Below are 22,726 nucleotides of genomic sequence, written 5' to 3' on the forward strand. Positions count from 1 at the left end.
ATTGCAACCAATCAATCGGAGTAGAGCTAGAAGGGACCTTGGAGGTAGAATAGGATAGAATAGAATAGAATAGAATAGAATAGAATAGAATAACAGAGTTGGAAGGGACCTTGGAGGTCTTCTAGTCCAACCCCCTGCCTAGGCAAGAAACCCTTTATCATTTCAGACAAATGGCTGTCCAACATCGTCTGTCTCCAACCATCCATCCATCCATTTATCTATCTATCTTTGTTTTCTTTTCTTAACTATCCTTTCTCTGAATTTTCTATCTTAACACCTTAAGGGGGACAGATATTCCATTATGGTCAAATTACCAACCTTCCAAAACCTGAACATATGACGACAGAAAATTCTGGCCATGCCTTCCTCGTCAACAGTTGCAAAACAGCTTGGCTAAAAATAAGCTGGGTTGGATTAGTCAACCTTTCACACAGATAATTTAGGCAGGAGGCACTCCGTGACGTCCAACGGTAGCATGATATTAGGATAACTCTTTATAAAGTGCCTTAACAGATGTACGTGTTAGCTGTATGTCATCCACATAAATAAGGAGGCTATATTTATAGAGACATAGTCAATGAGAAGAAGCAAACACCCTGATCCGTTATGCTTTCTGCCTATGAAGGATATGAATTCAATTTTGGGGGAACCAGAAACATCCCGATGTGGCAAAGCAGCAGCTGGCAAAGCCCTTTGACAAGGGTGTCCAGCCTTGGCAACTTGTGGACTTCAACTCCCAGAATTCACCAGCCAGCATGGCTGGCTGTGGAATTCTGAAAGTTGAAGTCCACAAGTCTTAAAGTTGTCAAAGTTGAACGCTCCTGCTCTATGACACTCCTACCCACTCTGGTGGTCCGAAAATCACAGAAGTCAAACACATTTGCAGTGTGGTGCCAAATTTATAATTCTCCCTTTGCGAGTAGAAGACCATAACAGGGCCTCTTACAGGCTGAGAGCTCAAACATACAGGTTCTGCCCACAATTGTCACACATCTTGGAAGAAGGAATAAACTCCAATTCTTTCCTAAGTCTTTCAGAACCATCTCATCCATTCAATAAGTTGGAAATGTGCTAAATATGTATTGTTTATTGATTGAGACTTTATAAGGACAACTGATCTCATTTGGAGGCTAAAACATATAAAGAATGGTTGCTGGAACTAGGTATGTCTAGTTTGATGAAAAGAAGGACTAGGGGAGATATGATAGCAGTCTTCCAATATCTCAGGGGCTGCAGTCAAGCTGTTCTCCAAAGCACCTGAGGGCAGGACAAGAAGCAATGGCTGGAAACTAATCAAGGAAGGAAGAAACTTAGAACTAAGGAGAAATTTCCTGACAAGTTAGAACAACAACTTGCCTCCAGAAGTTGTAAATGCTCCAACACTGGAAGTTTTTAAGAAGAATACTGAAAGAATGTTATCAAATTCAAATTTTAGTCTTGTCTTCTCAAAGCCAGACAATCACAACTTCTTTAATCTCTCATCAGAGGACTTACTTTCTAGGGTTTTTTTGTAAAAAGTTTTTTATTTTTCCTTTCAAAATCATTCTTAGATATACATTCTTATAGTTGTTATTTAACATATGTCAATTCATATCATTTTTCTGCCTATATATTTACATTTTAATATTTTCTTATTTCCTCTCCCCCTATATTAATCATGTGTCATCTGAGATACTTATTTCATGTTTTGTTCCTTTTTCTTTCTATTTATACCTTTTTTCAAACCACTTGTAAAATTGCACCCATGTCCTGTAGTTCACTGATTCCTCTTTGTCCTTTATTCTCAATGTCAACCTGTTCATTTCTGCACAATCTAATATCTTCTTTATTACTTCCCATTCTGATGGGATTTTGTCTGCTTTCCCGTTTTGTGCAAATAGAAATTTGGCTGCTGTTATTATTTCTACAATCAAATATGAATCTTCTTTACTGTATTTCTCTGGTAGAATACCCAATAAAAATATATCTGACTTATACTCTACGGGTTTATGTATCATTTTCTCTAAGCATGTTTGTATTTTAACCCAATAGCTTTTTGCATCCCTACACATCCACCACATATGATAGTACGTTCCTGGCAATTGGTGACATTCCCAACATTTAGCTGATTTATCCTTAAACATTTTTGCTAATCTTTCAGGTGTCATGTGACATCTATAAAACATTTTATATAAAATTATCTTTATATGCTGTCGGCATTGTCAGATTATAACTTACTTTCTAGTTTCTCGACCATTCCCACTATCTTTCCCTGCACCAGTTTCTCTCAATCCTTCTTAAAATATAGTATCCAGAACTGGAGATAATGTTTTTGGGTATTCTCTGGATGCATCTTTTTTTCCCTTTTTAATGACAGGGACTTCATCACTTCTCCAAGATATCCCAAAGGCAGAATATCAACATTCAGCCTATCCGTAAGCAAATGATTAGGACAGGGGTCAGCAACCTGCCCAAATTGGCTCTTTCATTCCTCTGCTGTGGTTCCCTGTCACTGGTCAGCTCCACAATTGATAGGGCTTTCGGTTAGGACAGGTGGAGGAAAAATGCTAGGAGGAGACTCTATGGTGGGGAAACCGGCTCCAGAATTGAATAGGGGGCTTCCGTTTAGGACCTTTGTGGCTCTTTGAGTGTTTAAGGTTGCTGACCCCTGGATTAGGACTTGGATGGGGAACACCAGCGAATCCCCAGACTGGAGACTAAATAGGTAAATTTTAAAAAACTTCTGTGATATTGCCAAGAATGTTTCATGAATGGGTTGGTGGCCACTAGGGGTTGACTGTGACATGGAGAATTTTAAAGTTTTGTGTAGGTTTTTTTTTTTTTGCTGGGATATTGAATAAATAAAGAAAAGCTGCTATTTCTCATTATGAGAATGAAATTGACACTGTCAGCATTTCCTCACCTCCAAATTATAGGCATTTGGTCTTTCCTCTGTCTTCAGAAGATCTGCATAGATCTCTCTCTCTCTCTAGGAGATCTTTAAACATCTTTGATTTCATTCAATATGCTTTCACTGACCTCTTTTTAGGACTTCCCATTTTGGGTCTTCAAACAAGTCCAGCACAGAAATCAAAGAATGCACAATCAAAATAAAATGCAATCAAGGGAGCTTTCAGAAAGAGCTTCTGTTTTAACTCTTGACCTGACATTCAATCACTCGCAGATTTTGCCTTCTAGACGAAGAAGTTCGGTTGATTAACCTACTGATTCAAATTGCAGCCCTCCATAAATATCTCTCTCTCTCTGTTTATCCATGTAGCTCTTCCCAGAAGAAAAATATCCTCAGTAGCTCATTAGCTACTGCTTCCCCTGTATCTGTTACACAGCAACCTTTCCTTTATAAATATACCATCTGCATCTATCTATGAAAAAAGGCACTTCAAAGAAAAGGTAAAAAATAAAGCCAGTGGTAAGATGGGTGTCTAATAAAATTTAATCAATTAATTAATTAATGACAGAGACAGATAGACGGATAGACAAAACCATCCCACCAAGCATCCTAGAATTTGTTCCTTTTTATAGATTTAAGATAACTGAATGCACTGAAATGTTTTTTTTTTCAAAAACCACGAATCATTAAAACCCGGGAATACTGACAGCAACCTTCAGCAGTACAGTATAAATCATAAAATGAGATTTACATGAGAATTACAATGATTTCTATCCAAGCAATTAAAGACATCATTACAAAAAAACAAATTCAAATTTCAGAAGCGATACCAGCTTGTAGAAAGAGTTATAAATAGTTCTGGAGTTGAATTAAAATCTGGGTTAGATTTTCTTGGGAAATATAGCATGATGGGATTTTTTTTTTAAAAAAAGTTATGATTATTTGACATCCCATCCCAAGTCACTTGTTGAAATGCGCGCCCATAAAAACTGAATAAAATAAAATAAATAAATAAATCTCATTTTAGAAAGAGAGAGTTAAGAGGTGAAGTATGAAGGCCTGCAATGAGTTTCCATATTTAGGGGTAATAAAATCTTGCCCGGATCTCACTTCCGGTTCCGGCGGCTGACGGCGACGGGCAGAGACTGCTCGCCCCGCGCATCCCCGGTGGGCTCCCCACTCCTTGGGGGGCACAGGACGCCCCGAAGAGGCATTCTGCCGGAGGAGCAGCACGGCGGGAGGATCCCTGCATCGGCGGCGGCCGTCGGGGGGCTCCCGCTTTGCTCCAGGCACGGAGGAGCACGAAGGGGAGGCGCGCTGAAGCGTCTTCGCTGTGAGGCTGTCCGGAAGAAAAAAAGCTACTTGAAGGATGCAGCGGCAGTGCGGTGAGGCGTAGACTCCCTTCATACCTATTACCAATTCTAAAACTTCTCAGTGGTGTTAATTGGAACTTTTGTTTAACTTGGAGAAGTGCGGCTGGAGGGGAGGGGGATTTCCCCCCCCCTTGGACAAGCGGCTAGAAACAAAAGTGCTCGTAGCCCCAGGGAAGGAGGAGGGGGAGAGCCAAACTAATGAGGTCACACTCCAACTAAATGGATCTTCAGACTTAACCCTTTCAAGAAAATGTGATCTTTGGGAACTTTGAATCCTGAAAACTTTATTTGTTGCCTCAGTTCTCGAAGTTGGCAGGGCAAGATGGCACACTTCCGTTGTCTTCATGAAAGCTGAACTTGACTCCACCTTTCAACTTCAGGCTTCCGGTCTTTGTCTCCGTGTTATTTGGATACTCCTCTTGTGGATTGTTTGCTTTTGAACTTTCTGGAGCGAAAAACATCTGTTCCCTGCCAGGGTGATAGAGAGTTCCCTTTTGCCTGGTCACTCTGCCCCCCCCCCCCCCCCCCGAACTCCCTTGGCTGCTCTACCACTCTGACTGATTTTTCTCTATACTGACTGGACTCTTTATTACTAACAATGACATCTAAAAGACCACCTCCTGGAAAGTCCGGCTTTGCTGCCTCTGCCCCGACATCTGCAACCTCAAGTCCGAGCACACAATCAACATTGACAGCTTTTAAACAAGTTAAAACTACGGACTTGGAGTTTCACCAAATGTTCCAACAAATTCTATAGGGACAAGAGGAAATTAAGAAACAGCTGAAGGAGATGAAAGAAGAAATTAGAGGAAACCAGGAAAAAATTGATAAGAACTCACAGAGATTGGATCATTTGGAGCAGGGGGCGGCTGAGATGAGGGGTGGTGGTGGAGGGCGTGCAAAGGGGAAACAAAGAGCTTGATACCCAACAAATGAAAATAGAGTTTGAGAGAATGTCCTTTTATCTTAGATTTCAGAATGTGATGGAGACAGATAATGAAAACATTAGGGACATCATGACAACCATCTTGGCTGAGTATACCCAGAAAGAAAAACAACAGATGGGGTGGGAAATAGACCTGGTCTATAGAGTGAACTCCACATATGCTAGAACACACAATGTCCCCAGGGAGGTGCACATTAAATTTCTTAGGAAAAGCACGAGAGATGAAATTCTGAATACACAAAGGGGACAAGCCCTGATATACAAAGATAAGGAGATAACCATACTGAAACAGATCCCCAAGAAAGTGAGGGAGAAAAGAAAATATTATTCGCAATTGGCGAATAAATTATACCAGAAGGGGGTGTGGTTTCGTTGGTTGCTGCCTGAAGGTATGTTAATATTCTGGGAGGAGACAAGGGTTAGAATTAACACACCCATAGAGGCGCAGGCCTTTATGGAAAAAAATTAATTACTCCTAGAAAAACCAGAAGACATCCCAGTAGATACACAAGACACGGGAGGGGCCGGAGCACTGCCAACGGGGGGAGATGGGGCGACATCAAGAAAGCTCAGATCACATAAATAAGTAAGAAAATCCACAGGATACAAATTGATTGAAATTATTTTTGAATTTATCACACTGACTATATGTTATATTATGTAATATTTGAATGCTATGCAAATGTACACCATGAGTCTGGAGGGGGCGTATACCTACCGCAGTTTGCGGCTGCCACAATTTGTAACCTTCCCCATACCTTTTCCTTTTGCAAAACACCTAAAAACCAATAAAACTTTGTTTAAAAAAAAAATCTTGCCCGGATCTCACAGGCTAACTAGGTGTAAATATTATGTCAATGGTCTCTCAGTAAACAAAGCTTATAAAGTAGGGCAGGCATAAATAGCTTCCTCTTTCATTCTTAACCCAGACCAGGACTTTTAGGTATAATACTTGCTCATTGTTGCTTTCTGTAGAAGAAAGAGTGGCAGAAGCTAGGGGTGGAGTCAAAAGAAGAATCAGCCTAAAATCTCTACATAGTCACAAGTGGACTAAGTCAATTCCCTGACTTCCCTGAATAGGCTGACTCTGTAAACCGCTTAGCGAGGACTGTAAAGCACTGTGAAGCGGTATATAAGTCTAAGCGCCATTGCTTTTGCTATTGGTTTCTTAGTCCAATGGTTTGACTCTATTGGACATGTCTCTAAACTCCAGTTTGGAATTTCCAGCAGAGGAACAGTTTGTGCTAAACAGTTATGGCTGTTTTGCAAATAGAAATGTATTTATATTTCTTCTCACCCTTCTCTCCCACCCCTTGTTCAAGAGCTGCAAGAGGTGTACAGGTAGACCTCAACTTACAACCATCTGTTTAGTGACTGTTTGAAGTTACAACGGCACTGAAAAAAAGTAACACAGTTTTTCACACTTATGACCATTGCAGCTTCCCCATGGTCGCAGGAACAAATTTCAGCTGCTTGGTAACTGGCATGTACCGTATTTTTCAGAGTATAAGATGCACCTTTTTCCCTCAAAAAAGTTGGTGAAAATCTGGGTGCGTCTTATATGCTGAATACAGAAATTTTGGCCTCCTGAAACCCCGCCCGTTTGCAAAAATGGACGTGCAAAGGGTTTGGGAGGCTTGCAAAATGCTCCTGGGGGCTGGGGAGGACAAAAATGAGCAAAAATCAGGCAGTTTTTGCGTGTTTTTGCTCCCTCCCCAGCCACCAAGAGCCCTCTACAAGCCTCCCAAACCCTCTACATGCCCTTTATTTTTGCAAAAAATGGGCCATTTTTGCTAGAAACGGGCTGTTTTTTGCTCATTTTTGCCCCCCACCCCCACCCCCCAAGAACACTCTACAAGCCTCCCAAAGCTCTGTAGGTTCCCTTTTTCTTCTTCAAAAAAACCAGGTGTGCAAAAGGGTTTGGGAGGCATGCAGAATGGAAAAACATTTTTTTTAAAAAAATTACCTCTTCAACATCATCGTGCGTCTTACACTCCTGTGCATCATATAGTCCGAAAAAATACAGTATTTATATCGGGGTCACATGATCCCCTTTTGCAACCTTCTGACAAGCAAAGTCAATGGGGAAACCAGATTCACTTAACAACCGTGTTACTAACTTAACAACTACAATGATTCACTTAACAACTGTGGCAAGAATGGGAGTAAAACGGGGCAAAACTCACTTAACAACTGTTTTGCTTTGCAATGGAAATTTTGGACTCAATTGTGAATATAAATGGAGGATTACCTGTATTTTACTAAAGTACAGGGAATGAATGTTTGGCCCAATTTTTTTTTCCCTTTGGTGTGCATTTTGCTAGTTTCTCTTGCAATAAGTTTGCTAAGCTTCTTAGAAACCTATTGCATTTATTCTACTCAATATCCTATCAAAGTTGGCAGAAAATCATGTTGCTGTTATCCAATATCTGGATGTCCAATTTCAGGGATGCTCTCTTGTGCCCTCAGAGAGTCATGTGCCATTTTCTCCTGCCTCGGCCTAAGATTTGAACAAAGCTATTGTGACATCACGTAACAGCACTGTGTTTAATTTTCAACTCTTTGAAGGTCCAAAAAAATAATTCTCTCTTGAGCTTTGCAAAAGTCCATTGTCAGGCCTGCCTCATTCAATATCCAAGAAAGGAAACCCCCAACTTCAATTAGTTAGAGAAAAGGTACTTTTACTGGATATGAAAACAGCGAATGTGAAGCAAGATCTGAGGCAAAAAAGGCGCGAAGTTGTACATATCAAAAGTTACACAAATCCCTGCCCCCAATTACCCCGGCCCAATCTCCAACCCCCAAGGGTGTCATGCAGGGTGCATTTTCAGGTGGCCTCATTCAGCTGGTATGCAGAGACGGTTGGCCTTGACCAAACCCAAACACGGACCTTCAGCATGCGCAGAAGATGGTGAGAACAAAACTCCCTTTTTTGAGATGTCTCCACCAGCACGCTTCCCCTCCCAAATACCATGCACCCCCTCCCTCCCCCTTACTATGGCAGCTGATAGCAAGCAAGCAAGCTATAGAGGCTGACATCTATTATGATCGTAAGTCATAACAGTCATGAGTCAGTCGTGTGACTGAAACCATTTTGCGACTTTTGTTTGTGGTGGTCATTAAGTGAACGCGGTGCTTGTAAAATTAACACACTTAATAGTTTGTTATGGGCACAGTTTTGCCAAAAATCAGATGTCTCAGTTTTGAGCAAAACTATTGCAATAGAGGGTCATGTGACCAGAGGACACTGATAATGGCCGTCAATGCGGCCATATTGCCAAGCACTCAACGTTTGGTCATGTGACCATGAGTACCTTTGAGGGTGCCTCATAGCTTCTAAGAATCATTAAGCAACCGGTCATAAGTTGAGTAATATCTGTGCCGAAATTATAAATAAAAATTCAGCTGTGATTTTCAGAGACAATTCTCTTGCTAAAACGATGATGGTTGTTCTCATCTGCCTTTTATATAATTCTCAAGCGGAATATGGTGGGTCAAATACCTTGTGTTGTTCCTTCATCACCTGCTCGATGAGCTCAGATTTCGCTGGAGGTTTCGAATACTGGCCTGAAAGAAGCCCATGTCCCAATTTAGCCCTGCAGCAAGAGAGAAGGGAGAGGGGAAGAGAGAGAAAGCATACCAAAAGTTACCCACTAAGTTGCAAAAAGGGAGAAAGGACAGGAAGAGGAAAGTAAGTTTAAATCACCCATCTGTCAACAGGAATCTAATCTGGACCCATCAGACATTCCCAAGAAGACTCAAGTCTCCTCAAGTCCCAAAGGTGCTTTTTTTTCTTTTTGTTGGGAAAAAAAACTTTATTGAGAATTTAAAACATTAAATACAAATACCATATTTTTGGAGTATAAGACGCACCGGAGTATAAGACGCACCAAGATTTTGAAGAAGCAAATAAAAAAAAAAGTTTTTGCACTCTGCAGACCTCCCAAACAGCCTGTTTTTGGCAAAAAATGGGCCCATTATTTTTTAAAGGGCATGAATAGCCTTTAGGAGGCTTGTAGAGTGCTCCAGAGGGCTGGGGGTGGGGGTGGCAAAATGAGCAAAAAAACCCGGCCCATTTTTTCTCAAAAAAAAGGGACGTGCATAGCCTTTAGGAGGCTTATAGAGTGCTCCTGGGGGCTGGCGGGGCAAAATTGAGCAAAAAACGGCCAGTTTTTCGCTCATTTTTGCCCTCCCCAGCCCCCAGGAGCACTCTGAAAGCCTCCTACGGGCTCTGCACGGCCATTTGGGTGAAGGGGGTGGGGTTTCAGGAGGCCAAAAAGTGCTGTATTCAGTGTATAAGACGCACCTGGATCTTCAGCCTCTTTTGAAGGAAAAAGGTGCATCTTATACTCCAAAAAATACGGTACCTTTAAAAATACTTTTGTATAAGTTACAATCCTTTTTGACAGTAATAACATGGTACTAACGGGAAATTTCAATCACCCAAATAAAGCTCAAAGCAGAATTGTTCCTTCTGGAGATTATTAAGGGAAAGTAGAGATAAAGAGATAAAATATTTAATTTGCACATAATTACAGCAGTGAGAATAGCACTCGCACAGTGTTGGAAAAGTGATACCATGCCGATAGACTGTTTGATAATCCAAAAGATTCTTGATTGCATAGAGATGGATAAACTCACTTTGGAATTAAGGGAGAAGGAAGACTCAGAATATTATACAGTTTGGGAAAACTGGTATCAATGGATAAATAATAGGAACATGAAACAGTTAGAAACATACCGTAGGTGTATAGATATAGGAATAATTAGGAATGTATAAAAATGTATTTGAATAGTAAGTGGTTATGTAAGTACCAAAAGTGCTTTTCAAAGGGCAAATGGATTTTCTTTTTCTTTTTTTCTTTTTTTTTTTAAGATGTTTTATTTCTTATTCAGGAAGCACCTCCAGTTTGGACTGAATGGTGGGGAAGAGAAGGATTTATATTCGTTGGTTGTTAGCATTCTGAAGGTTGATCTGAGAATCAACTTTCTTTCTCAGATCTCACTGAGAATCATCTCAGTGATTCTCTGTTTTCTAGGACTCATTGAGGCCACTTGGGGATTTCTCTATAATAATAATAATAATAATAATAATAATTTTATTTGATTAGCCGCAACCCTCTCCCGAAGGACTCGGGGCGGCGTACAATCAAGCAGATAAAAAATACACATAAGACAAACATATATACAAAAACAGAGACATATACATATGTGCATGGAGGAGGATGGACTTAAGTGAAAAACAGTTAAAAAACACAATTTAAAATCCCCTAATAAAATTACCAAATTAAAAAACCCATCAGGAGCGTTACTAAGTTATGGTCGAGCCAGGCCAGCTATTTGGAAAAGGTGGGTCTTGAGCTTGACACGGAAGGAGCGGAGGTCAGTAGTAGTCCTAATATCCGGGGGGAGGTCATTCCACAGGGCTGGGCCCGCCACAGAGAAGGCTCTGCTCCTAGGCGCCGCCCCATGGCACTGTCTGGTAGACGGCACCTGGAGAAGTCCCTCTCTGTGCGAGCGGATGGGTCGTAGGGATGTATGGGGCAGAATACGATCCCGCAGGTAACTAGGTCCTGAGCCATGGAGCGCTTTAAAGATCGTAATCAAAACCTTGAAACGCACTCGATAGACCACAGGGAGCCAGTGCAGCTCGCGCAGGAGAGGTGTCACATGGGAGTACTTGGTACTCCCCATAATCACCCGCGCGGCCGCATTCTGGACCAACTGCAGTCTCCGAGTACATTTCAAGGGGAGCCCCATGTAGAGAGCGTTACAGTAGTCCAGGCGAGACGTCACCAGCGCATGGGTGACTGTGCGTAAGGCGTCCCGGTCCAATAGGGGGCGCAATTGGCGCACCAGGCGAACCTGGTGGAACGCCCCCCTGGCCACGGCTGTCACATGTTCATCCATGGACAGCCTGGCATCCAGGAGGACGCCCAAATTGCGCGCCCGCTCCACGGGGGCAAGTTGAATGCCCCCAATGGCCAGAGATGGAATTATCTGGTTGAACCGGGGGGCCAGAACCCACAGCCACTCCGTCTTGGAAGGGTTGAGCCTGAGTCGGTTGTCATCCATCCAGACCCGTACGGCTTCCACACACCGGGACATCACTTCGATGGCCTCGTTGGGGTGGTTCGGGGTGGAAATGTACAGCTGAGTATCATCAGCGTACAGATGATATCCCACCCCGAAACCACGGATGATCTCACCCAGCGGCTTCATGTATGTGTTGAACAGGAGCGGCGAGAGGACCGACCCCTGTGGCACCCCACAAGTAAGGGGGCTTAGGGTCGACCTCTGCCCCCCTGCCAACACACGTTGCGTCCGGCCGGAGAGGTAGGAGCCGAACCACCGCAAAACGGTGCCCCGGACCCCCAACCCCTCCAGTCGGTGCAACAGGATACCATGGTCGATGGTATCAAAAGCCGCCGAGAGGTCTAATAGGACCAGGATAGAGGAGCAACCCCTATCTCTGGCCCTCCAGAGATCGTCTACCAACGCGACCAAGGCCGTCTCAGTGCTGTGCCCAGGGCGAAAGCCGGACTGGCGCGGGTCTAGATAATCATTCTCCTCCAGATGTCGTGGGAACTGAGAAGCCACCACACTCTCTACAACCTTCGCCGAAAAGGGAAGGTTGGAGACAGGACGATAATTGGCCAGCTCCGTAGGGTCCAGGGAAGGCTTCTTGAGCAAGGGTCTCACCACCGCCTCTTTCAAGGCGGCCGGGAGAGACCCCTCACCCAACGAAGCGTTCACTAGGCCCAGGAGCCAGTCGCGTGTAACCTCCCAGGAAGCCAGTACAAGCCAGGAGGGACACGGGTCCAGCAAACATGTGGTAGGTCGCAGTCGTCCACGCAATCTGTCCAAATCCTCGATGGCAACCAAGTCAAACTCCTCCCAAAAAGGTTTCTCAAGACTCGCCACTGGCGTCTCGACTAGGCCACTGAAGGGGACCCAATCCTTCCGGATTTGAGCGACTTTATCCAGCAGATATTTCCCAAACTCCTCTGCTCTACCCTGTAGAGGGGCCTCCCGCGGCCTCTGAAACAGAAGGGAGCGGGACACCCGAAACAGGGCGGCAGGGCGGTTCTCTGCGGATGCAATGAGAGCGGCACAGTATCGACGTTTAGCCGTTCTCAATGCCACTAGGTACGTCCTTAAATGGGCTCGTACCTGTGCTCGGTCCAATTCGGATCGGGAGGATCTCCAACGACTCTCTAGGCATCTCTTGCGGCGCTTCATCACCCTTAGCTCCTCGGTGAACCAAGGAGCCAGGGTGGATCGTTGCCGCCGGAGAGGCCGCAAAGGCGCCACCCGGTTCAAGGCCCCGGTAGTCGCATTATTCCACGCGGCCACCAGGTCCTCTACCCGAGGGCGGGTCAGGGCTGCAGGAGGTGGCCCAAGCTCCGTCTGGAACCTATCTGGTTCCATTAAGCGCCTGGGGCGGAACCATCTAGTGTTTTCCGGTTCCACCTCCCCGCAGCGAGGGGTAGCACCAGGGAAGTCAAGTCGGAGGAGTGAGTGATCTGACCATGATAGAGGAGTGATGGTTAAATTCACTCCTCCCAGATCACTCAACCACTGGCGAGAGACAAAAACGAGGTCCAAGGTGTGACCTCCCTCGTGTGTCGGGCCCTGAATCATTTGAGTCAGGTCCATGGCTGTCATGGAAGCCATGAACTCCCGAACCCCCTCTGAAGCTTCTCCCACTGACGGCAGGTTAAAGTCCCTTGAGAGTATAAAGTCTATACTCTCAAGAGTCACCTGAATCAGAGAGAAAATAGGTGTGGAACTTTCTTGGTTGTGAAGGACTGTGTTGTAGACAGAAGATAGGTATTGTTGTATCCCTTCTCCTCTATGGAGAGAGGGCCATTCAATTTTAACATAAATGGCCTCTTTGAGACACTCTTTCATTTTTTTAAAATAAATATATTTATTGTACATTTTTCTTTATAATTCATCACATTTCCAGTTTTGTAGCGGCAGTGCATTGGCTGTATCTAGTCCTTTTTGAGTATGTATAGTTTTATACACCCTGATTATAACCAATATTTTCTTAATCCTACATTTACTGCATAATCTCTTAAATACATAATGTTGTATGTCATAGTTATAGACATTATTTTCATAATTGCACCATAGCATTCTATATATTTATCTCTCTCCTTTCCTCTCTCTCCTTCCTTCTCCTCCCTTTTCCTCTTCTCTCTCCTCTTCTCCACTTCCCTCTCCTTCCCTTTGTCCTACTCCTCTCCGCTCGTCCATTTCTTTCTCTCCTTTCCCCTCTCTACTTCCTGCTTCTTCTTTCTCCTCTTCCTTCTCCTCCTCTCGTCTCCCCCACCCCGCTGTGTTGAGCCCCTCTTTCAAACCAGCGGCCCCCTCTGTCCAAAATGTGGATTTGCCATCTTCAAGAGTGGCCTTTGTTTTTCAAATATAGATGGACTGCTGAATCTTGACCTACTGGGTTTGCTCTCCTATGTTAGGGCAGGAGTCTCGTCCTCCTCCTAAGACAAAATTCAGCAGTCCAACAACCATGACCTGGATGACCGAGAATCTCCATCGACTCTCCACCAAATAAGCTTTCTGTCAGCATTCCAAATAGCATCCAAAAATAAATCAGAGTACAAGGCAAAGTATTGCTCAAAGTTCCAATTTATTAAGAGAGCCATGTTAGCACATCTGGGGAAACCTGGGTCTGAAAGCTTCCTGGTTTTCCCCACCTAGTTGAAAGTTCAAGATCTTGCCCCACACACCCACAAACCCATCACATGGCCCAATCTTCCACTGCCATGCTGGCAGTTCCACCCATCCAATTCTGGTCAGGTGCAGAGGTGCAAAGACAAAGAATGACCTTGGGTTTCTAGAAATAATTTTGTTGTGACTCCTTACAATCCCCCCTCTTATTTTCCCACAATAGAAAATAAATAGTAGAATAATAGAAAGTGTGGCAGGCCAAAGATCCAAAAGAAAAGATGACTGCAGGCCTCACACTTTCTTTCACACCCTATAAAGTAGGGGTCCTCAACCCTTCTAGTCTGCAATCTGATACCGGGCTGGCCCGTTGGGGACCGAGCCATGCAAGAGGCAGGCGAGCGTGCACGCATGCGAAGCTGCAAATCTGCAAGAGGCACCCACACACAAAACCATCCCCTCTCTCTCTTCCCCCCCTCCCCCTCCCCCCACCACTGGTCCACAGAGCCAGAAAAGTTGGGGACCGCTGCTAAAAAGTAATCAGCCACTTACATTTGAGTATTGAAATCTTGTGTTGGGTCCAAAGAAGAATAGTCAAATATCCTTGGAAGGTTTCCCACATACCTAACATAAAGAACAGCAGCAAGGCAAAAGGGGAAAAAGAGAAAATGTTGAAAAATTACAAATATTAACCACTTTTATTTGAGAAAGGCAGACATTTGGGAACCCCACAGTAATCCATACAAGATTGCCTTCTTTTGCAGATGGGCACAATCTTTGACACAGGACAAACCAGACTTTAGGTTACATGAAGCCCTCCCTGCTTGCAATTCATCTCTCCTGGACTACAACAGCAGGAAAACTCGATTGCATTCATTATTCTACATTTCTACCGAAATGGGGAAGCCAAATTCACTTAACAACCATGTTACTAACTTAGCACTGCCATGATTCACTCAACAACTATAGCAAGAAAGATTGACAAACGGGGCAAAACTCAACTGTCTCACTTAGCAATGAAAAAGTTTGGGCTCCATTATGGTGGAGGACTACTTGTAAACACCATCTCTGTGGCCTTTCCCCAACAGTGCCATCATCAATCGTCTTGTTTCTGATCTGTGAAAGCTGAGTTTTTATGAAACTCCCTAGAAATGACTTACGCCCTCTGAAATTCAGGAATACTGAAAATGGCTTGCAAGACACTGTTGATGTAGCAGCTGTTCCCCATGTTTTTCATGCCGGTATATCCAGGGCCATACATTGGTTTCAGCTTCATGCCCGATTCTTGGATGACTTCCCATTCAGAGACTCGGGGTTTTATGTCATTATCTCTCAGGCCATTCTCTGTCTGAAAGCAAAAAGAAAAGGGGGAGAAAAAAAGCTTTTTACCAACTTACAAAGCCAGGGCATTTAAAAGAAAAATCACACAACTTGCTTAGCTACGAACAACTATTCACCCCAAAAAGAAACACCTCTCCGCATAAAAATACCTCATTTTACAATTGCTGAGACATATTGTATAATGTGACTATGTCTCCACCTGCTGAATTATCCAAGTAATTGAAATCAATACATGGATCCCACAGTTAAGTTGCATTTTCAGTCAATCTTACCGTATTTTATTTATGTATTTTAGGCTTTGTATAGTTTTGATTTTTTTTTAAGATGGCAAGCGGTCCAGAGTTACCCTGTGGTGAGATGGGCAGCCAATACATTTTATAATAGCAATAGCCCTTAGACTTATATACCGCTTCACAGTGCTTTACAGCCCTCTCTAAGCGGTTTTCAGAGTCAGCATATTTGCCCCCAACAATCTGGGTCCTCATTTTAGGGACCTCAGGGAAGGCTGAGTAAAAACCTTGAGCCTGGTGAGATTCGAACTGCCAAATTGCAGTCAGCCGGCAGTCGGCAGAAGTAGCCTGCAGTACTGCACTCTAACCACTGCACCACCACAGCTCACTGGGGTTATTATCTCACTCGTTTAGTATAAATAAATAAATACATTTTATAGCTTTGTACATAAAGTTTTACCTTACATCCACAAAAACATTCAAGTACAGGGAGTCCTCAATTTACAACACTTCAGTTAGTGACCCTTCAAAGTTACAACAGCTCTGGAAAAAGTGACTTATGACCGCCGCAGCATCTCCATCAGTCACATGATTTACTTGAGAACTGATCCACATTTATGACTGTTGTTGTGTCCCGGGGCATGTGATCCCTTCTTGCAACCTTTTGACAAGCAAAGTCCATGGGGAAACCAGATTCCCTGAACAACCGTGCTACTACCATATTTTTCGGAGTATAAGACTCACCGGAGTATAAGAGGCACTGGAGTATAAGACGCAGCAAGGTTTTGAAGAGGAAAATAAATAAATAAAAAGTTTCCTTCCCCAAAACGGCCCATTTTCCATAAAAACGGCCCTGGTTTTCCCCCCAAAAAGGGCATGAATAGCCTTTAAGGAGCTTGCAGAGTGCTCCTGGGAGAGGAGGCCAAAAACGAGCAAAAATCGGCCCGTTATTTGCAAAAATGGGCCCATTTTCATTAAAAAAGGGGGGGGCATGGATAGCCTTTAGGAAGTTTATAGAGTGCTCCTGGGGGTTGGGGGGGTTAAAATTGAGCAAAAAAACGGGCCGTTTTTCACTCATTTCTGCCCTCCCCAGCCCCCAGGAGCTCTCTGAAAGCTTCCTAGAGGCTCTGCATGGCCATTTTGGTGAAGGGACGGGGTTTCAGGAGGCTAAAAATGCTGTATTCAGTGTATAAGACGCACCCAGATTTTTAGCCTCTTTTTTGAGGGAAAAAGGTGCGTCTTATACTCCGAAAAATACGATAATTTAACAACTGCAGTGATTCACTTAACAAATGTGGCAAGAAAACTCGCAAAATGGGGCAAAACTCACTTAAGATATTTCTCAATTAGCAACATAAATTTTGGACTCAATTGTGGTCGTACGTTGAGGACTTCCTCTACTGCGGCAAACATTCACCTATAATATATAGTAAAACTCTGAGAATATAACTACTTCCAATATCACTGTTACGGAGAATCAGTGTAGATGCTAAGACAAGATTCTGAACTTTGAGTTTCAAATTTCCTTCAGATTTGGATTCTTGTTTTTAGGTTTGTCTTGAAAATAAAATCTTTTTCAAGAACAAATGGTTTTGAAATTCAGGTCTATAGCTCATAAAGCTATTAAAGAAATTACAGTCTAGTAAATTTCTACATCTACAGTACAGTTTACTTTAGCTGGTTGTTTTAAATTTAATGGATGAAAAGTATATTCAGTGCGTATCTTCTTCATCAATGTAGGTGATTAAGGTAAGCAGAGTAGCGGAGGAGGAGCTTCCAACAATGGCGGTCGCCTCCTGAGCTCCTGAGTGAACTATGGAGCGCCCGACCGGGTAAAGGATTGCAACCGGCCCTATGACACCAGAGGGGGCTGAGAGTTGATAGCCCGACCACCCTGGCTTGTTTGGGCCAGTTTTGGCCTTCCAGGGTGGTCGGTGAAGATCGGAGGGCAGGAAGGAGTGGAAGATCGTAAGCGGGAATCGGCTGGGAAGAAGCCTGTGAACATGGCGACGGCGCAGTGCGGCTGCGCGGGTGGCGCTGACGCCGGCAAATTTAAAAAAGCCGGAAAAGCCGAAAAACAAAAAGGGAAGGAACGAGAACCACCGGAGAGCCCCCAGAGAGCCACCGGAGGCACCGGAGGGTCACTACCAGCATCGGGGGCACAGGGAGGAACAAGGAAGGAACAACGGAGCGCCGGAGAGCGCCGGAGAGGCACCAAAGACATCGGTGAGGCACTGGAAATAATGGCTGGGGATGACTTGGAGCCTTAAGGCCACTGGAGATCTTGACTTGGGGCTATGGACAGGCTTGAGCAGCCTGAGCAGGCACTTGGGGCTATGGACAGGCCTGAGCAGCTGCCCAGCCTAAAACAATCGGGCCAAGAAGGCCCCCACCCACCCATTAAGGAATTTATATTCACCTGGGACCATTTGAACCATCTTTCTCCCATTTACCATCTTTGCCTCTCTCCACCATTTGCGACACTTGAATACCTCCCATTTCCCCCCCCCCTTCCTCTGAAGTTACCATCTAGACATTATTTACCATCTAGACTTTAAGACTCTTGGTCCTCCATTGAGACCCTAGCCCTGCCGGCTATTACCTATTAACTTTGTTTTATCAGCACCTTACCCTACTGGGACTTTTAGCATTCAACAATTTACTCGAGGTTAGACCTGCTCTACCTGCGAGAAGCCCCTCTCTCGCAGGTATGGCCCCTGGTTCTTTCAAGGGCCAGCCTTGATGACGGGTTTGTGAACCCCGAGAGGTGGAAGAAAAGGAAGCTGAGGGGCTTTTTATCAAAATGTTTTATTGTGTTTTTAGGGGGTTCTAGGAAGGGGAGGGGGAATAACCAGGCCAGGAGGGAAGCCAGCGCCAGACGAACAGGTGAGTCTACGAAGGAAGTGAGCGGGGTGAGGGGGGAGAGGGAACTAGTTATTCCAGCAGAGGGTTGTTTTATTACAACGGTCGCGGGGAGGGGGGGATGCGAGGACAAGAAAAGATCGCAAGGTCGGTTGGGAGACCGTGGCTGCTGGCTACGCCCGGTCGTTTGTACCAACCCCCGCAGCCTAGGTGGTCGGGAACTACAGAGCCAGGGCCTGAGGCTGATGCTCTGCAATGCAAGGTCCGTGACCAACAAGGCCCCCCTCATTGACGAGTTGATCTCGGAGGGGGAGCTGGACCTTGCAGGGATAACGGAGACCTGGTTGGGTCACGAGGGTGGTTTACCCCTCGTGGAAATGTGCCCACCGGGTTTCCGTGCATTCCATCAGCCTCGGGCCCTGGGTAAGGGTGGTGGGGTGGCGGTAGTTATACGGGATTGTCTAGAGCCGAGGGAGTTCACTGTTCCTCAGATACCCGGGTGTGAGTCGCTGGGTATGAAATGGGGCCCAGGGAGGCAGTGGGGTCTGCTGATTGTATACTTGGCTCCTCGCTATACGTCAGCGGCCCTGCCCGAGCTCCTCGAGCTGGTCTCGGAGACGGCGGTTGAGATACCCAAACTTCTGGTTATGGGGGATTTCAACCTGCCGTCGACGGGAGCAGCGTCCAAGGTGGCTCGGGAGTTCATGGCTTCCATGACAGCCATAGGCCTGACCCAACTAATTCAGGGCCCCACACACGAAGGCGGCCACACACTGGACCTTGTCTTTGTATCTGAGCAGTGGACGAGTGATCTGGGAATAGGGGATTTAGAGATTACGCCCCTGTCATGGTCAGATCACTCATGTCTCCGGCTGGACTTCCCTGGCGCTACCCTCCACCGCAAGGAGGCGGAGCCAGTTTGTTCAAGCTGGTACCGCCCCAAGCACTTGATGGAACCGGATAGGTTCCAGACGGAGCTTGGGCCCTTACCTGTAGCCCTGACCCGTGCTCGGTCGGAGGACCTAGTCGACGCCTGGAATAGGGCGACGGCGGGGGCCTTGGACCGGGTTGCGCTTCTGCAACCTCTCCTACGGCAGCGACCCACCCGGGCTCCCTGGTACACCGAGGAGCTTAGGGTGATGAAACGCCATAGGAGACGTCTAGAGAGCAGGTGGAGGTCCTCACGCTCCGAATCTGACCGAACACAGGTAAGAGCCTATTTACGGACCTACCTTGTGGCATTGAGAACGGCCAAATGTAGACATTGTGCCGCTCTCATTGCGTCTGCGGATAACCGCCCTGCCACCCTGTTTAGGGTGACCCGCTCTCTCCTGTCGCAGGAGACGCGGGAGGCACCCTTGCAGGGAAGAGCAGAGGAGTTTGGGGAATATCTGCAGGACAAAGTCGCTCAGATCCGGAGCGGATGCCCCCCCCCAGAGTGGACCGGACGAGCCGTCATCAGTGAGTCTTGTGAGCCCACTCTGGGAGGAGTTTGACTCTGTTGCCCCCGAGGATTTAGACGGGTTGCGTGGACGGCTGCGACCCACCACATGTTCAATGGACCCGTGCCCCTCCTGGTTGGTACTGGCATCCTGGGAGGTGACGCGAGGCTGGCTTCTGGGCCTGGTGAACGCCTCATTGAGCGAGGGTTCCTTACCAACTGCCTTGAAGGAGGCGGTGGTGAGGCCCTTACTTAAGAGGCCTTCACTCGACCCAACGGAGCTAGCTAATTATCGTCCAGTCTCCAACCTTCCCTTTTTAGCGAAGGTTGTTGAGAATGTGGTGGTGCAGCAGTTTCCACGACACCTCGACGAATCCGATTATCTAGACCCACGCCAGTCCGGCTTCCGACCCGGGCACAGCACGGAGACAGCCTTGGTCGCGTTGGTCGATGATCTCTGGAGGGCCAGAGATAGAGGTTGTTCCTCTATCCTGGTCCTATTAGACCTCTCGGCGGCTTTTGATACCATCGACCATGGTGTCCTATTGCGCCGGCTGGAGGGGATGGGAGTCGGAGGTACCGTTTTGCGGTGGTTTGGCTCCTACCTCTCCGACCGGACGCAATGTGTGTTGACAGGGGGGCAGAGGTCGACTCTGAGGCCACTCACTTGTGGGGTGCCACAGGGGTCGGTCCTCTCGCCCCTTTTGTTCAACGCATATGTGAAGCCGCTGGGTGAGATCATCCGTGGTTTTGGGGTTGAGTACCATCTGTACGCTGATGATACTCAGTTGTACATCTCAACCCCAAGCCACCCCAACGAGGCTGTCGAAGTGATGTCCCGGTGTTTGGAAGCCGTCGGGGTCTGGATGGGGGACAACAGACTCAAACTCAACCCCTCCAAGACTGAGTGGCTGTGGCTACCGGCACCTCGGTTCAGCCAGCTGATTCCATCACTGGCCATAGGGGGCGAACAATTGCCCCCTGTGGAACGGGCACGCAATTTGGGCGTCCTCCTAGATGCCCGGCTGTCAATGGATGATCATGTGGCAGCCGTGGCAAGGGGGGCGTTCCACCAGGTTCGCCTGGTGCGCCAATTGCGCCCCCTTCTGGACCGTGATGCCCTACGCACAGTCACTCATGCACTGGTGACGTCTCGCCTGGACTACTGTAACGCTCTCTACATGGGGCTTCCCTTGGGACGCGCCCGAAGACTGCAGCTAGTCCAGAACGCAGCCGCGCGGGTAGTCATGGGGAGTACTAGGTACTCCCACGTAACACCTCTCCTGCGCGAGCTGCACTGGCTGCCTGTAGTCTTTCGGGTGCGTTTCAAGGTTCTGATCACCATCTTTAAAGCGCTCCATGGCATAGGGCCTAGTTACCTGCGGGATCGCATCCTCCCACATACATCCCTGCGGCCAATTCGCTCTCACAGGAAGGGCCTTCTCCTGGTGCCGTCCACGAGGCAATGCCAACGGGCGACACCGAGGAGTAGGGCCTTCTCTGTGATGGGCCCAACCCTCTGGAATGACCTCCCCCCCCGACATTAGAACCACTACTGACCTCCGCTCCTTCCGACAGAAACTGAAGACACACCTGTTCCGACTGGCTGGTCTGGCATAATTTATAACGTCTACCTCCTGGCATACACATTCTTACTGGTTTTTAGAGGGATAGTGTTTTAAATTTAACCTGATATGACATTGGGATTTTAAACTTTTGTATCGATTTATTTATTTAGCTGTACAGTTTGACATATTTTATCCTCCTCTCATACATGTATTTATGTAGTTATTACTATGTTTTAATTTGTTGTATTTTGATACGGACTGTACACCGCCCCGAGTCCCTTTCGGGAGAGGGGGCAGTATATAAACGCTAATAATAATAATAATAATAATAATAATAATAATAATAATAATAATAATAATAATAATAATAATAATAAGTGCAAAAGTTGGCTTGAAACTGAACATTAAGAAAACTAAGATCATGGCATCTGGCCCTCTCAATTCCTGGCAAATAGATGGGGAAGAAATGGAGGTAGTGACAGATTTTACTTTCCTGGGCTCCAAGATCACCGCAGATGGAGACTGCAGCCAAGAAATTGAAAGACGCTTGCTCCTGGGGAGGAAAGCTAGGGTAAATCTAGACAGCATACTAAAAAGCAGAGACATCACCCTGCCAACAAAAGTGCTTACAGTCATGGCTATGGTTTTCCCAGTTGCAATGGATGGCTGTGAAGGTTGGACCATAAGAAAGGCTGAGCGCCAAAGAATTGATGCCTTTGAACTCTGGTGCTGGAGAAGACTCCTGGGAGTCCCTTGGACTGCAAGGCAATCAAACCGGTCAGTCCTAGAGGAGATCAAACATGACTGCTCTTTAGAAGGCCACATCCTGAAAATGAAACTCAAAGACTTTGGCCACCTAATGAGAAGGAAGGACTCACTGGAGAAGAGCCTAATGCTGGGAAAGATTGAGGGCCAAAGAAGAAGGGGATGACACACGAGGTGGCTGGATGGAGTCACTGAAGCAGTAGACATGAGCTTAAATGGACTCCAGAGGATGGTAGAGGACAGGAAGGCCTGGAGGAATGTTGTCCATGGGGTTGAAATGGGCCGGACATGACTTTGCAACTAACAACAACAACCAAGTATGTTCTGAATTATAGATTAGAAACATTCTTTAGAACAGGGGTCTCCAACCTTGGCAATTTAATGACTTGTGGACTTCAACTCCCAGAATTCCTCAGCCAGCATGGAAGGAATTCTGGGAGTTGAAGTCCAAAAGTCATAAAGTTGCCAAGGTTGGAGACTCCTGCTGTAGAACATAGGGAACAATAGGGTTGGAAAGGAGGTTTTTGACCCCCTTCATTCTATGAGTGTTACAGTTCCTGAGTGTGAGATCATCTAATTTAGCTGTTACAGAAGGAATTCTGTCACTTCATATACACTG

General features: G+C 45.9%; 1 protein-coding gene across 5 annotated transcripts in view; it reads right to left on the bottom strand.

Moving 5' to 3' along the window:
* Positions 1-22,726, bottom strand: part of USP13 (ubiquitin specific peptidase 13) — a 120,449-nt gene that overhangs the window by 27,945 nt on the left and 69,778 nt on the right. For all 5 annotated transcript variants that reach the window (XM_081954213.1, XM_081954214.1, XM_081954215.1 and 2 more), the window contains 3 exons: positions 15,061-15,248; positions 14,453-14,524; positions 8,712-8,805 (listed from right to left, as the gene is read on the bottom strand). In XM_081954213.1, the coding sequence (XP_081810339.1) occupies positions 8,712-8,805; positions 14,453-14,524; positions 15,061-15,248 (354 nt within the window). The remainder of the gene's footprint in view (positions 1-8,711; positions 8,806-14,452; positions 14,525-15,060; positions 15,249-22,726) is intronic.

This window comes from Natrix helvetica (assembly GCF_964273705.1).
Source record: "Natrix helvetica genome assembly, chromosome: 5".
Classification (NCBI taxonomy): domain Eukaryota; kingdom Metazoa; phylum Chordata; class Lepidosauria; order Squamata; family Natricidae; genus Natrix; species Natrix helvetica.